This window comes from Podarcis filfolensis, assembly GCF_964270895.1.
Source record: "Podarcis filfolensis genome assembly, chromosome: 10".
NCBI lineage: Eukaryota > Metazoa > Chordata > Lepidosauria > Squamata > Lacertidae > Podarcis > Podarcis filfolensis.
In genome coordinates, this window is record NC_139612.1 from 32,121,496 (window position 1) to 32,136,572 (window position 15,077).

General features: G+C 43.4%; 1 protein-coding gene across 1 annotated transcript in view; it reads left to right on the plus strand.

Annotated features, from left to right (window-relative positions):
* The first annotated feature begins 1,389 nt into the window (after positions 1-1,389).
* The window catches only part of LGR5 (leucine rich repeat containing G protein-coupled receptor 5), an 81,472-nt gene continuing 67,784 nt past the window's right edge, over positions 1,390-15,077 (plus strand). Inside the window, exon 1 of the mRNA XM_083574453.1 lies at positions 1,390-2,040. Coding sequence (XP_083430579.1) covers positions 1,811-2,040 — 230 coding nt within the window. The 5' untranslated portion in view covers positions 1,390-1,810. The remainder of the gene's footprint in view (positions 2,041-15,077) is intronic.

The window sequence follows — 15,077 nt, forward strand, 5'->3', positions numbered from 1 at the left end:
TACCTGAAAACTACTTTGCAGCGGTGCATATTCCTTCTGAAGGTCATTTGGTTTATATCTGCTTGTGATAACTGGGACATCTGAGTCCCTCAGATGTCACTTGCCATTTCTCTGTGGTTGATAAGTGTGTCTATCTAGGATTGGGGAGACGAGCGTTCAAATCCCCACCGAGTCATGAAACTCCCTTGGTGACCTTTGGCCCGTTGCTTTTTCTCAGCCTAACGTACCTCACAGGGTTGTTGTGAAGATAAAACTGGTGTAGGAGACAGGGGCTGTGTATGCCATCCTGAGGAAAGGGAAGATATATATTCAATATAAATATGTAATCTGGTAGAGAACAAGAGATTCCTTCGTTCTTTTCTTTTCTTTTCTTTTGCTTAATTACTTCCCCTCAGTTTCCTGCATTCCTATCCAAGATCCTATACCGGACCCACAAAAATACACAGCGTTATTTGTTTATAGTTGGGAAGGAGGTCAAATCCACCTATTTAGCCAAGAAATAGGCTAAAACTTCAGCCAGTGCCAAACAATTGAAATGAATCAGGATTTGCAGGCTCAAATGGTCCTCCCTAACAGATTGAAATTGATGCACAACTTGCCCATCAGGGATAGAACTGAACTGCTATTTGAACGTTATATGTTTTTTTTTTTAAAAAAACTTGATAATTAGCAAGTAGACTTTGTTCTACTGTGGTTGGTTTTTTTCCCATCAACTCTTAAGTTTTTAGACTGTGTGTGGGGGAAAACCCTGCCTTACACTTGGGGAAGAGTAGATGTGGGAGACAAAACTATAGTCCTGCTTCTACAGTAAGGACATAATGTTGTCGATCTGGTCACCATCACAATGGGCATATATTTATATGTCATCAGCAGGCTGTTTAAAGAAAACGCTCTCTTGGAAAAGGGGACTGAAGTGACGCTTCACACGTGACTGACCTCCTGTTTCTTTAACAGCTGCAGGGTGGTCAGAAAAGCTGCACCTGCTGAATCCCCGCCACCATGGAGCGGTTGAAGGTGAAATGTTTGTGGCGGGGCGGGAATAGTGACTTCCGTAAGAACAAACTTCCCGCTGACATTTGACGTGAGGGGCTTGGGCTGCGCGGGGTTTGTGTACGTCGAGGGGAAAACTACGGCCGTCCCGGGCTTTAGTTGCGTCAAGGACTATCGCCTCGCAGCTCTGAGGCGCTGCCAAGCTGGCCTTTTTCCGGCTGGCACACCAAACAGCAGCAAGAAGAAGGGGCGGGAAGGGAGCGAAGCGCGCCTAAACTCCCACTCGGCGTTCGCATCTGCCTTGGCCAGCTTCTGTTCCCGCCGGGCTCTGGCAAGAGAGCGCACAAGCCCCACCCCCTCGCGAGCTTTCTGTCGCTCACGCAACCGCGCCCCCCCCCCCCCCATCTCCGGCGCTGGCAGGAGCAGGGAGCGCGGCGGCGAGGCGACGTCGGGGCGACGTCAGCGGGCGCGCGCGGTTCAGACTCCAGCTCTTTAAAAACAGCGTGTAAACTGAGATGCTCCTACAAAGAGCGGCTCGGGCTTACGGGAGCAGCAGCAGCCGCCACCGCAGTCCCTCCAACTGCAGTTTCATGAGCTGCCAGCCATTCTAAGCGTCCCCTCTCTCTCCGAGCTTGAGGCTATACATTCACAGAAGAGCGAGAGTCGCCTTCCCACCTCAAAAAGCCGAGCGCGCGCCTCCGAGCGTCGGCAAGCCCCCGCGTCGTCCAGCTGAGGGGGGAATGTCAGCGGCTCCCTCGGCTTCTCAGGAAAGGAGCTCCGCCGTTTTCGCCGCTCGCCCCCTCAGCGCTGCCTTGGCACCATGGACACCTCTGCCGCCGCCGCCGCCCGCGCGCTGCTCCTTGCCAGCTTGCTTGGGCTCCTCGGCGCGGTGGTGCCGCTTGCCGGCGGAGGGAGCCCGTTCGGAAGGCGCCCGAGGAGCTGCCCGGCCGCTTGCCACTGCGAGGAAGACGGGATGCTCGTGAGAGTGGACTGCTCGGACCTGGGCCTGGCCGGCGTGCCCGCCAACCTCAGCGTCTTCACCTCTTACCTGTAAGTGGCTTTGGCGCGCGGGGCAGGCGCCCTTTTTTTGCAGCTGTGGGAACGGGGGGCGGGCAGGGCAATGAGAAAGCCGCTACCTTAGTCGTTGGTGAGGCTAGGTATAAGGGGTGATGCTATGATTACGCCATCGGCGTGCTTTAGGAAGAACAGGTAAGACAGGTCCTACCTCGAGGGTTTACAATGTAAGACCCACTGAAACAACGGAGGAAGGGGGGGACATGCGAGGAGGGCTCTGTGATTCTATTTCAACCGCGCAGACTTTGGCTTAGTTAGAATAAGGTATAAGAAGTAGGGGAGGATAAAGGATCTCGCCGATCTCAGTCCTTTGCGCGACGGTCGCCCGTGCCAGAGCAAGACCATGTTCTGCAGAGGACGTGATGTCCTGGATTAAGCAGGGGACAGCGGTATCCGAAATAAGCCATGCTGCTTAAAGCGATGGGTATCTAGTAACCTAAGCAAAACCCTGCGGTGTGTCTACTGGTTTAGGTTTGTCCCTCTCAAAGGGAACTTCGTGAAAATGGTTGTTTTTTCCTGTGATCCTGTTCCAGGATGCAGATGAGTTGTTCTGAGAGACTGTTGCGTGAGCGCTAAAAACAATTAAGGGCATTGTGGAGTTTGTTCTTTAGGAGCAGTGGAGTTTCACAAGAAAGAAGTGTCCGTCTCAATAGGTTTGTTACCCTATGGGTGTTGTGGGATCAGCACTCCTCACGTATGCAATTCCTTCACAAGCACCCTCAGGATGTCAATGGCATAAAAATGCCAGCCTATGCATTTAACTGGGATTTAACCTTTCCATGGAAAACCCAATAGATTTTACTGTTGCCAACAACACATTTGCATTTTGTGGAACCCACCCCAACATGACATGGGATCAGAAGGCAGTTCTTTAAAAGTGGGGCTATCTGACAGTCTCGTGTCTGTCCACCACTCTGACTGCATCAGATATAACGGAGATGGGCAGCACTGTGTAATTCCCAAGCTTGAGGCATTCCGGTTTTAGACAGATGCGCCTGTTTTCCACCACCAATGGGCAACAAAATCCAAATGGACCATGGAGCCAGACAGAGTCTTGGGAACCATCCTCAAGAGCTAAAAAATCTGATTCAGCATTGAAACCAGCATCATGAGCTATGATATAAATATTATTGTAAAAATACTCACATTAGGATTGACCATGATCCATATCACTTTCAAATCTGTAGGCTGCAATCATGCATTCTATTACATTCAGCGGGGCTACTGCAAATTAAGTGAGCCATGGTACTTGTTACAGCTCTCCAACACTTAGTACTCTTTGTTTGTATATTCTGAGGTGGAAGGTACCAGGGGATGGAGATGGTAGAGTTCTGAAATATGTTTAAGGCTGTAGTCCTATAGAAACATGCCTGGTAGTATGTATGGTTGAACTCAGTGGGTTACTTCTTAACAGAGACAGTCTGGATTTACAGTGTCACGTAAGGTAAAGATAAAGGACCCCTGGATGGTTAAGTCCAGTCAAAGGCAACTATGGGGTTCAGTGCTCATCTTGCTTTTCAGGCTGAGGGAGCCAGCGCTTGTCCACAGACAACTTTCTAGGTCATGCGGCCAACACGACTAAGCTGCTTCTGGTGCAACAGAACACTGTGATGAGTGCTAGGTGCACAGAAACGCTGTTTACCTTCCTGCTGCAGCATTACCTATATATCTACTTTCACTGGTGTGCTTTCAAACTGCTAGGTTGGCAGAAGCTAGGACAGATCAACAGGAGCTCACCTCGTCACACGGATTCGTATTGCTGACCTTCTGATTGGCAAGCCCAAGAGGCTCAGTGTGTGGTGTGTGTGCTGTATGTTTATATTAGTATCTTGCTGTGCTGTCAAAGTACATGGCAGATTTTTATTTCTTTTTGTTTGGTACAAAGAGGTAAAATATGTATGTGTTAATTGTGGATTTATGTAGCCTGAGTAGGGAAAAAGTATGGTTGAGAATGTGCTTTCAGATTATCAAAATTTATACATGAAAAGTGCTTTTATATAGGAATTAACCTACAACCTCAGTCTGCATGCTTTGTTTTATTGTTGTACATTCACTGAGAAGCTGCTGTCTAGGCTAGGGCACTGCAATACTGGTGAACTGGATGATCTCACTTCACTCGATTATACCTTGAGGTGGCACAGAGACACCACTTCAAAGCCAAATCCATGCACACTTAGGGGAAGTATGTATTTAGAACCATACTACAAGGGGCAACCCAGAAAAACAATCAATTTCTTGCCAAAACACCTGTGTAGATGTTGCTTTATAGTGCAATCCTAATGAGTTCAATGGGGCTTACTCCCAGATAAGAGGTTATATAGGATTACGGCCTTAAACATTTGTTTATTAGAAAATAGGATGTAAGCCATTTAAATACATTTTTTTGTCCATCATATACAAGTATCTTGTATGATTTGATGGGCCACAGGCCTGATCCACCAGGCTCAACAACTTTTGGGGTGTCTTGGTTTTTACTCTTTGAAATATGGCAGCCCTATCTTATGTTCTTTCGGGTATTTATACCAATCCACTATATAATTATGATGCATTGTTTACAGAGTAGTTAAAAATGAAGCAAGAGCATAAGCTTAGTTGGCACTGCTGGATGCTATCTTTACCTTCGCTTCCCAAGGCCTGGCTTTGAAGTGCAGTATTTTATTTAATCTTTAACTGATCTCTGCCTAAGACCAGAGCAGGTGCCCAGGAAGGCAGATCAATCTTCGCTTTGGATTTACTACTCAGTCTAGCCAAGGAAATTGTAGTCTCCATATCAGAGATAAGGAAGCTTTGACTTGTGGGGAGGATGTGGCCATTCAGGCATCTCTGTCTGGCTCTTGGGATGCTTTCCAAGCTGTGCCCTGCCCTGCCCAGGCCACACTGCTCTCTGGCTTTGCTCAGATCCTTCTTGAGTGCCTCTGCCTGGCTGTAATATAGCCTTCAACTGTGGAAGTTGCTCTTGCTTGCTGGGATGGAGAGATGTGTTTGTGTGAAGAAATCTCTGACTTCTGCAGGTGGGCAGCAATGTAGCCCTCTGCGTTCAGTGTTCCACCCACTATAGGCATGTGACCTCCATAAGGTTTCCTATGAAAGAATGTGGACCTCAGGTTGGAAAAGGTCCCCCACCACTGTCTATATGCCGCTTATCAAACCTGGTGATAAACTAGAGTGTTTTTACTTGATCTGACATTGGATACCCACCCCTAATCTTCTCTGGTGTAGCTACTGGGTAGAAGGTCAAAGGCATTTGAACATGATGGATATCTTTTTTTTTCTCCTCAAGACAAACCGATTTGGACACAGTAGAGTATGAGACTTTTATACTGGAGGCCTCCTTGATATGTGAAAACTGTTCTTCCAAACCAGGAGGTGATGCTGCACCACTGTCTTGTGGGTTTTAGGTCACGTTTATATCCACCCAGTTTAATGCTTGAAAAAATGTGCAAGCTCCATTTGTATAGGTTTTGACATGATACAATGGGCTAAAGGTTTATCACTGCACTTTTAAAATAATTGTATGACTTCGAGAAAAATGCTACTTTTCATGAAAGTGAATAGATGAAACATCAATTTGTTGCTATTATCATGACATCAAGATTGTTTAATTGGGTGAAACTGTGATTACCACCCTTTTTTTCCTTTCTCAACTTCAACCATTGTTTTGAACATTGCTTTGCGTTATCGGTCATCGTAGTAATTCTTGGTAGTGAAATTTCTCCATTTAAAGCCAGTATCTTTTTACTTTACTATTGAGGTCAACTTCATTATTCATAGAGCAAATAATGCTATTTCAAACCATTATGACAAATCTCCTTGCAGCCTTGCCTGAAGCAGTGGTGGTGAATAACCTTTGCAGCCCTTTAGGGAAAGGAAGGCTTCAAGAGTCCTAACACATGTTAATGCTAAAGGAGATGGCGGGGCTAAGGTTGGACTATTTAAGCCTGGCTCTCCTCTCCTACAACCTCCTCCATTCCTTGGCACCCACCCCTTACTCTTTCTTCAGTATAGGCATTGCTAGTTGTCTTCTGGGACCAAGTAGGAATTTTTTGGCTTTGCTGATTGACTTTTTTGCCTACACTGTACTGATTTGGTGGCTGGTGCTCTTAGCAGGTGGCAGCCATTGAATAGGTTCATTGGCCACATAGGCCAAAATAATTAAGGCTTGCTGAGCCTCCATAGGCACCTTTAAGAGTAACAAATGTAGTCCTGAGATTTGTCTTTGAGGCTGTGGGTAGGGAGCACCTTTGGGGCCAACCTATGAAGCAGCAAGGCCTCTCGACTCAACTGAAAGATGGGGCATAAGGAAAGGGGTAGATGAAATGCTGCTCCTCCTTCTTAGCAGGGCTGGCTTGACCACAGTTTGCCATATGCAGTTAATATCCCGCACCATTTCCCCCCACCGCTGGTCCATATTAAATGAATAAGGTAAAGGTAAAGGGACCCCTGACCATTAGGTCCAGTCGTGGCCAACTCTGGGGTTGCGGCACTCATCTCGCTTTATTGGCCAAGGGAGCTGGTGTACAGCTTCTGGGTCATGTGGCCAGCATGACTAAGCCGCTTCTGGCGAACCAGAGCAGTGCATGGAAACACCGTTTACCTTCCCGCCGGAGCGGTACCTATTTATCTACTTGCACTTTGATGTGCTTTCGAACTGCTAGGTTGGCAGGAGCAGGGACTGAGCAACAGGAGCTCACCTACATTGTGTGAATCCATTGTGGGGATTCGAACTGCCAACCTTCTGATCAGCATGTCCTAGGCTCTGTTGTTTAACCCACAGCGCCACCTGCATCCCTTTAAATGAATAAACGTGGCCTATTTCACACAACCTTGTGTCTCACCTCCTTATTTTCCACTGTTGGTGCAAATTACTGTTCCTAGCTGAATGTTTTGTTTGTTGTTAACCAAGTAAAGCTATTGACTAATAACTTCATTCTATGTAACAATTCCTCACTGGAAACAAGGGTGGCAAAATGTATAAACCAGAATAAACTTGTTAGTTATTAAGTTGCCACAAGACTGATTGTTTTGCTGAAACCAACAAACACAACTACTCCTCTGGAAGACAGGCAGAAGGACACACTCAAAATGTGACATAGCAGCCAAGAGGCAAAGGTATCTGCCTTCCTGAAAGTTGAGGATTCAGGTACAGTGGTACCTTGGTTCCTGAACTGTTTAGTCGTTGAACAAATTGGCTCCCAACCGCCACAAACCCGGAAGTAAGTGTTCCAGTTTGTAAACGTTTTCCAGAAGCCAAACATCCGACACGGCTTCTGCAGCTTCCGACTGAGTGCAGGAAGTTCCTGCAGCCAATCGAAAGCCATGCCTTGGTTTTTGACGGTTTCGGGAGTCGAATGGACTCCCGGAATGGATTAAGTTTGAGAACCAAGGTACCACTGTATTGCCTCAGACGTCTGTCGTCAGCCTATCCAGCCTACAGATGAGACTTGATGGATAATGTATATAAACACTGCTTTCTTTCATGTGCTGTAGAACATGGCAAAACACATTTATTGTAAAGTATTTCATCTGTGCTGTTTGGAATCAAGGACAGTGAATGTAAAGGTTGGAACTATACATATTTAGTCAGAAGTAAATTAAAATATGATCAGCCTATAGCTACCCCAGGGACCAGTTGTTTGAAGAATGGTGTGCGTATACATTAAGCAAATAATGTAGGTCTTGCTAAGTTCAATAGGGTTTACACCCAACTAAGTGTGATAGGATTTCGGCATTAGTAACATAAAACTTGTAGGCCAGGACTGAACTGTTAAAAACCAGAGGATGGGGAAAGCTGGAGTTATGAACTGTGCCGCTTACTTTTCAAAAGTAGCTTTCTAGTAATTAGCTATATTAAAGCATACCCTGTCAGGCATAGCCATTAACTTCAGTTTGTCTGCTCAGAGGTGAATACCACGTAAACCATGTAATTAAATATATACTGTATTTAATTATATATTGCTTATAGAAAAAACCATTCCAAAATATTCTTATTGTTAGACTGAACTTTTCTGAGGTGAATTTAAGTGCTGTCCTTAGGATGACAATATATATTCTTCTGGGGTGGGGGAAACCCATATCCATACACTTTTCAGTCCTAAGCATATCTGAAAGAAGCAAGTGTAATGGGAGATTTTACTTCTTCTCATTTTTGTTTAAACATTTATTCTTCTCTAAAAACTTTTTTTAAGTACAGTTAAAAAGTAGATTGTTATATGGGCCATTGAAAACAAAAATATAAAAAGTCAGTGAAAGAATAATGTGTAATCTAAGGAAAATTCTGGCTGAGTGAAAAAATATCAAAAAGGTGCAGTAAAGTGAGGAGTTTCTATATCTGATTAACACCTCTGTACATTCACTGTTTTGGCTAGTTTACAATTAATAAATCATGATAGATCAGATTTGTTTATTTGTATCTAGTCATCAGACCACCACGCAACAAAAGTTTAATAGTATAAGGTAAGTAAATAAATTCACCATATGTCATAAAGGTTTGTGATATTCTTATTAATTAGAATGGCCCTGTATGGTAAGGTTATCTAGATCATGGTGGCTAAACTCAAGGATGCTAGCATTATAGAAATACATTTTAGTCAATTCTCTTTTCCTTGACACATATAAATTGGCAAATTATGCTGCTTTTAAATACTGGGCCATCGTGTACTTAAATAAAGCACAACTAAACTAACGTGTTGCATTCCCTGTTTGCTAAAACTATATGCATGTCAGGGTTGTGTGACTTTAAGGGGAGAGACTGAAAAAGCCATTGCATAGCATACACCCGGTATTCCTTTTTTGTGTGGTGACTGCTCTGTGGAAATTATATGTAAACTGACAGGGTGGTGTGGTGGGGGAAGGAAACTCCCTTTAAACTAGTAAAATGCAAGGGTCTGGCAGAGTGAAGGCACCTTCAGTTTGGCTTAGTATCTGGAGTGCAGAGGACAATTGGCCTGACAGAGGGAGCCCGACTCCAGCTGTGAACGCGTGCGTGAAGCTGACCTTCCCAGTCAACATGCCAGCTGAGATTAAACTTCCTTCAAGTGTTCCCTTGTTAACTTGGCCTTTTTCCCCCAGTGGAGTTTGTCTTTCAAATGCTTACCATTAAAATTGCTTACCCAGATCTGGAGCAACTTGGAAAGCTTTCTTTTTATACTCTCTGCCCGTTATTGTTTAAAGAATGCAATTTAATCATTTCCATCGAAATCAGTGGGATTTGTATCCAAGTGAATAGGATGGGGGGGAATGTTAATTGTTTGCAGGCATTTAAAAATGCCATTTACGTTTCCTTGTTGTTGTTAATTTAAGGAATAGTGTTATCGTGATTGCTGAGGTCTTGAGGCGAGTTCCATTGTTGCCAAACAGAGCAGAATTCTTTGGGTTTGGGATTATGGTAACTGAGAAAGCTTGAGTTTGCACTACTGATCATGAAACAGATAAGGTCTGGGTGATTAACCCCCCTTCAGTAACAATGCAGTGAATTTAAGCGGTAGCGGGTCTGGACTACAACTCAGCTGGTCAGATCAGTTCTATGGGGTGCTACGCAAATGTCCCCAATATGCATGTTCATACAGAAACTTCTCTTCATCTAGGTAAGCATGAGGCTTTATAATATTTAAAGGATACTTTCAAAATGGGCGAAAGTACTTTTAGACAGTGCAGAGCAGGGTCCTGGAAGTATGGATTGTGGAGGGGTACATGGCCTGGGTACGGTTCAGAGGGCTGGACAGACAGGCCTGCAGGGCCTCATCCATCCCTGGGCCTGAGATTCCCTCACCCTAATTTATCGCAACCCTGGCTGTTCATGGCATGGTAGTTGAAGTCTGCAGGTATGCCTGCAGTTCACTGGGGATAAGCATTCTGTGTTGACTTAGGGCAGGCCATTTTGTTGATTATACCCAGGGGTGAATAATTGTCGTGTTCCTCTGCTGAAAAGGACAAGACAAAGCTTTATGAGCTCTGTGTAAAACAAATGAAAAATCAAATATTGTACTTAATTATTCATTCATTTATTGTTTTCAAAGCCCAGCTATTAGCCACCATCATATAAACAGCAGTTTGTGTTGCCACAGCAACTGAAACATAAATGCTGTGGGTTTTTTGTGTTTGGATCTGTGCAGTTCAGTATATGTGGAACTGCAACTGAAAACGGCCCAGAAACCTCATCTAGTTCAGGACACAGGGCATCAAGATTGTTAACCAGGACCAGACAAGTTGAGAGCTTTGCCCCTGGTGGTCTTTTTCAAGCTCAGTTCAGAGTCATTTCACAACTTTTTAAAATAGGGTTATAAGACCTATATTTTAAAGACAGCCTTTCAAAGCTGATGGAAATTTAAGTGTGAAGATACTGCTGTGAAATTATCTGGTCGTAATGTTTTATAATTGTCTTTATTGTGTTTTAATATCCTGCCTCAAATGCAGGAGAGACAGAATTATTTTAAATAAATAAATATGGATAGTTTGGGACTCCATTACTTAGAACATACTTTTGATTTCTTTTTAGTTATTTAACAACATTTATATGCAGCTTGATTGTAAACATAACTTCTAAGTAGTCTACAAAAATAAAGCAAACATTTAAATCAATAGAAGGCAAAGTTTAAAAATTCATAATATAATTAAAATCAACAGTAAAGCTAAAAACAGGCTATTTATTATCTATTTATTAAATGTCTATACCTGTCTTAATCTGATGATCACAGGGTGGTTTACACTATAAAAACACAAAAATAGATAGCATAGTAACAAACAATAGTACCCCACCACACACACATAGTCCGTAGATGGTTTAATTAGCCAAAGGCTTGGGAGAAGAATGTTTTTGCCTGGTGCCTAAAGATCTGTAACAAAGTTGGCACGTTTCAGCTTCTACATGTCTGCATAAGCTTATCTGAATGAAAAGGGAGTTACAAAGTGTAGGTACAGTTGTACCTCCGCTTACATATCCCTCCGGTTACATAAACGTCAGGATATGTGAGCGGCAAACCCAGAAGTATATTTCCGGGTTTTTGCCACACGTGCATGTGCAGAAGCGGTCTCTCTAGTTGCAAAAACCTCAGGATCTGGCTGGACCTCCAGAACATATCCTGTCCGCAACTCGAGGTACCACTGTACTTATATGCTAAAATGTTCATATCTTTGGGGACTCAGCTACATTTACTAAAGAAAAAGTGTTTTATATGCATTATAACACTGTGACACCAGGTGGCACTTTGGAGTTCCTTCTTTCGCCAACGTGGTTTCCCACTTTGAGATTTACAACGCGTTTTCCTGAAACGCTTTTTTTAAAAATAAAGTTTTTTATTGAAACGCTTTTTTTGGTGTGTCTAGATCCAGCCTGGGTCCCTTCCAAATCTACAATTCTATTATTCTAAGTGCAGAGCAAATATTATGTGACACCTGGACAGTGTCAGTTCCACAGACTGAAGCAGTCAAATGGGCATATATGGGGTAAGGGGATCTTGTAAGTTCCTGGTCCCAAGCTGTTGAGGACTTTATATATCTTAAACTTGACCTAGTAACAAGTCGCAACCAGTGCAGGTCTCTGATCAGGTGTTAGATGCTGGACAGAGTCTCACTCCTCTCAGCAACTATGCTGCAGCATTCTATACAAACTGCAATTTCCAAACCAAGCACAGGGGAAATCCCACACAGAACATATTTCAGTAATCTAATCTTAAAGTCACCAGTGCCTGAACTACTGTGGTCAAGCTCTCCTGGTCTAGGAACAACCATAGTTGTTAAATCAGCCATGGATGGTAAAAGGTGGTTCTAGGCACTGAGATTTCCTGAGTCTCCAGTGACGAGGATTCAGCAGCACTTCCAGACTGTGTACCTGCAACCCCATCCAGGGCAGGCAGTTGACCAATTTTTCAGACACGGGAACCCTTCGCCCACAGTGCCTCTGTCTTACTAGGATTTAAGCTGAGCTTATTTTCTCTCATCCATCCCACCAACTGCATCCAGGCTGCAGTTCAGAGCCCATACAGCATCTCCTGATTCAGATGTTATGGAGAAACAGAGCTGAGTGTCATCGGTGCATTTGTAGCACCTTGCTCCCAAATGCCTAAAGACTTCCAGAGGCTTCATATACATAGATATTTTTTAAAAGCATTGGGGATAAAATAGTATCCTACAGCACCCCATAGCAGACTTGCCAGGGGGCCAAAAAGCACTCTACCAATGCTACGGTCTGGATTCAGCCCTGTAGGTAGGACTGGAACCATAGGAGACCATTCCCAATGAAATATTTGAGCCTCCCCCTCACTTAATAGGCATTGCCGTTCAAATGGTGTGTGTGTGTCACATCGTGTGATCAATCATGCAGGCAGGGCTTACCTGCCCCCCCCCATATTTTATTCATGTTGACACCCCTAGCTGTAACAGAGTGCCTCCAGTTCCCATCCACAGAGTCTGTGCAGGAAGATACTATGGTCTGTGGCATCAAAAGCCACAGGGAGACCCAGAAGAAAGAACAAGGACACACTCACTTTGTCCTAATCTCTTTAAAGATCAGCCATCAGGTGACCGAGGATGACACAGTCCCATGGACCAGTCCAGTTTGGAATGAGCCTGTATAATCCATGCCATCAAAAAATGCTTATAGCTGCCTCTCTGTAACCCTCTTAACCACCTTCCCCCCCAAAGGGAGTATTTGCAACTGATTGATAGTCTTTTGCTATTCACAACTGAATCATACATACATGAAGATTGAGATGCTCAAGACCCAAGTAACACATAGCAGGCTGCTTGCTTGTTTCCTAAAGGGATTCATCACTTGCTAACTATAAGAATCCACCATCACAAATTGTGACTCAGAATCATGACCTCCAGCCTATTTTATGGTTATGGTGGCACACTGAGGCTAAGATTCTATATCTGCTTACCTGGGGAAAGGTCTCATTGAACTCAGTCATGCAACTGTTAAAACATAGTCTCTCTCTTAGGCAAAAAAGTGGCAGACCTAGATTTGGTTTATGACGTAGAACTTGTGATACTCTTTCCACAAACATTTCCTTTCTTATTTCCAAAGTGATCTCCCTGCAAAAGTGAGCAGCTGAATGGGAACTCCTATCTGGCTCATAACAATTAGGCAAGTGAAATACCATGAAACACAGGAAATGTTAGTTGAAGCAGTTCTCCAGTTTTGTTTGCTTTAGAGAGGAAGTGTTTATGATTTTTTTCTTTTTTCCTTTTTAAAGAAATTCAGTTGGTTAAACTACTTGGTTTGAAGCATTTGCATGTGGTCCCTTTGCTAGCAGCAATTCCCAAGATCATGGTACATGAGTAGCTTGGTTTTCTATTCTTAACACAAATATGTCCTTGCTACTTCTTAAACTGATGAAGATTAAGGACTTAGAGCTCCAAAGTTCTTATTGTGTTAGTGCTGAAGTAATTGAATATATTCATTAAAAAATAATAATGGGGGGGACGGACGGATGACTATATGTATATAGATCAGGGGTGATGAATCACCACAGATCTCATTTTGGGTCATGAGGCTATTTCCCCCAAAACCATGCCACCTATTTTCCCCAAAACCATGCCACCTACCCCATCTGATGTCAGGAGTGGGCTAAGTATAGATAAAGCTTCCAATGCACAATCCAGACTCTTAAAGTGCAAAGGATTTATATCACCAGCTATCAGAGGATAGGTGGTGACTTCAAGCCTGCTGGATCATCTTCACTACCTAAGGTCCTGCAGCTGCCCCTGCAGGAAACAGAGCATTGAGTCTCACTGCCTACCAGTTTATGGGTGGCAACTTCACGCCCCAGTTTTCCCTCTGTAAAGTATTATAGATTATTTATCCCATCCATCAATAGCTTTGAAAGGTAGGCAAACTTGTGCTGTGGAGAAACTAAGGCTGAGAGATAGTGACTTGCCCAGGGTCCCCCATGAGCTTGTGGTAGAGTATACAGTTTGAACCATATGCAAATCCAGTAACTTACCTGGGGGACAAAACTGAATTAGGATCTTATCACTCTGCCTTTTGAATCCATGGCAGCTGTGGTTTCTGTCCATATTTCCTTCTGCTATATGTTGACATAGGCTGCACCACCATGGAGTGAGTGTTGTTGTTGTTGTTGTTGTTGTTGTTGTTTTGCACGCCAATCCAAAAACTGAATCCAGCTGTTTCATGATCAGATCAACTTCTGGTTGCACAACTGGAAGCTGAAATGTCCTTGCTGAACTACATATCTGCCACAAACCAAAAGTGTTTCAAAAGTTGGCCCTTGTTTCTGGACCAGCCTAATGACTTGTTTCATTCTTCATTTTGTCACATGTTGTCTTCATTTTGTTTACTTTTCCCCATGTCTCCTAGAAGTATCCTTGCTTCTTTGTCATCTCACCTTACTAGATATAGCCACAGGATCCTCAACCTGTTCAGATGATGTACTGGTCAACATGTTTCATAAAATATTGTCATTTTTTATTTCCCAAAGCTACACTATGAATTTGTTTTTAACATTTCAAATATAAATTAAATTAAATTGCTTTGTTTGCTTTATAGTTTAGACAACTCAGTAGGCTGCCTTGGAAGTCCATTCAATCCATTAACATTAAATCAACAACTTGAGCTTCCTTCTGTCTTCCTCCAGCAGGATTAATGGATTTTGGCATGATTGGGACATCTAACAGTAAAAGCTCTTGCTGGGAGAGCTAGGAAGCTTGACTAATTCCCAGCAGTGCTGACTTCATAAAGTTTTATTTCAAGGTTTTAAGTTTGATGGAAGATTAAAGGTAATGACTTCATGCTGATACCTTTGAGTGTGGAATACATGAACACCATTATCAAATATGTAGTGCAAAAGCTGCCTTTCTAACTGGAATATGAACAAGGAAGATTTACCTATTACTCTACCGCGTAAGACTTTTTGTATTTATTTGAAGCAAAACTCTTGTAATCTGTTAAGCAGTATCTTTTCCAAATTTTTGAGTCATACCTGATAGGTAATGCCAGACAGCCTGACACTTAGTTTCAATACCTGGCAGAGAGAGAACTGTTTTGTTAAAAACAG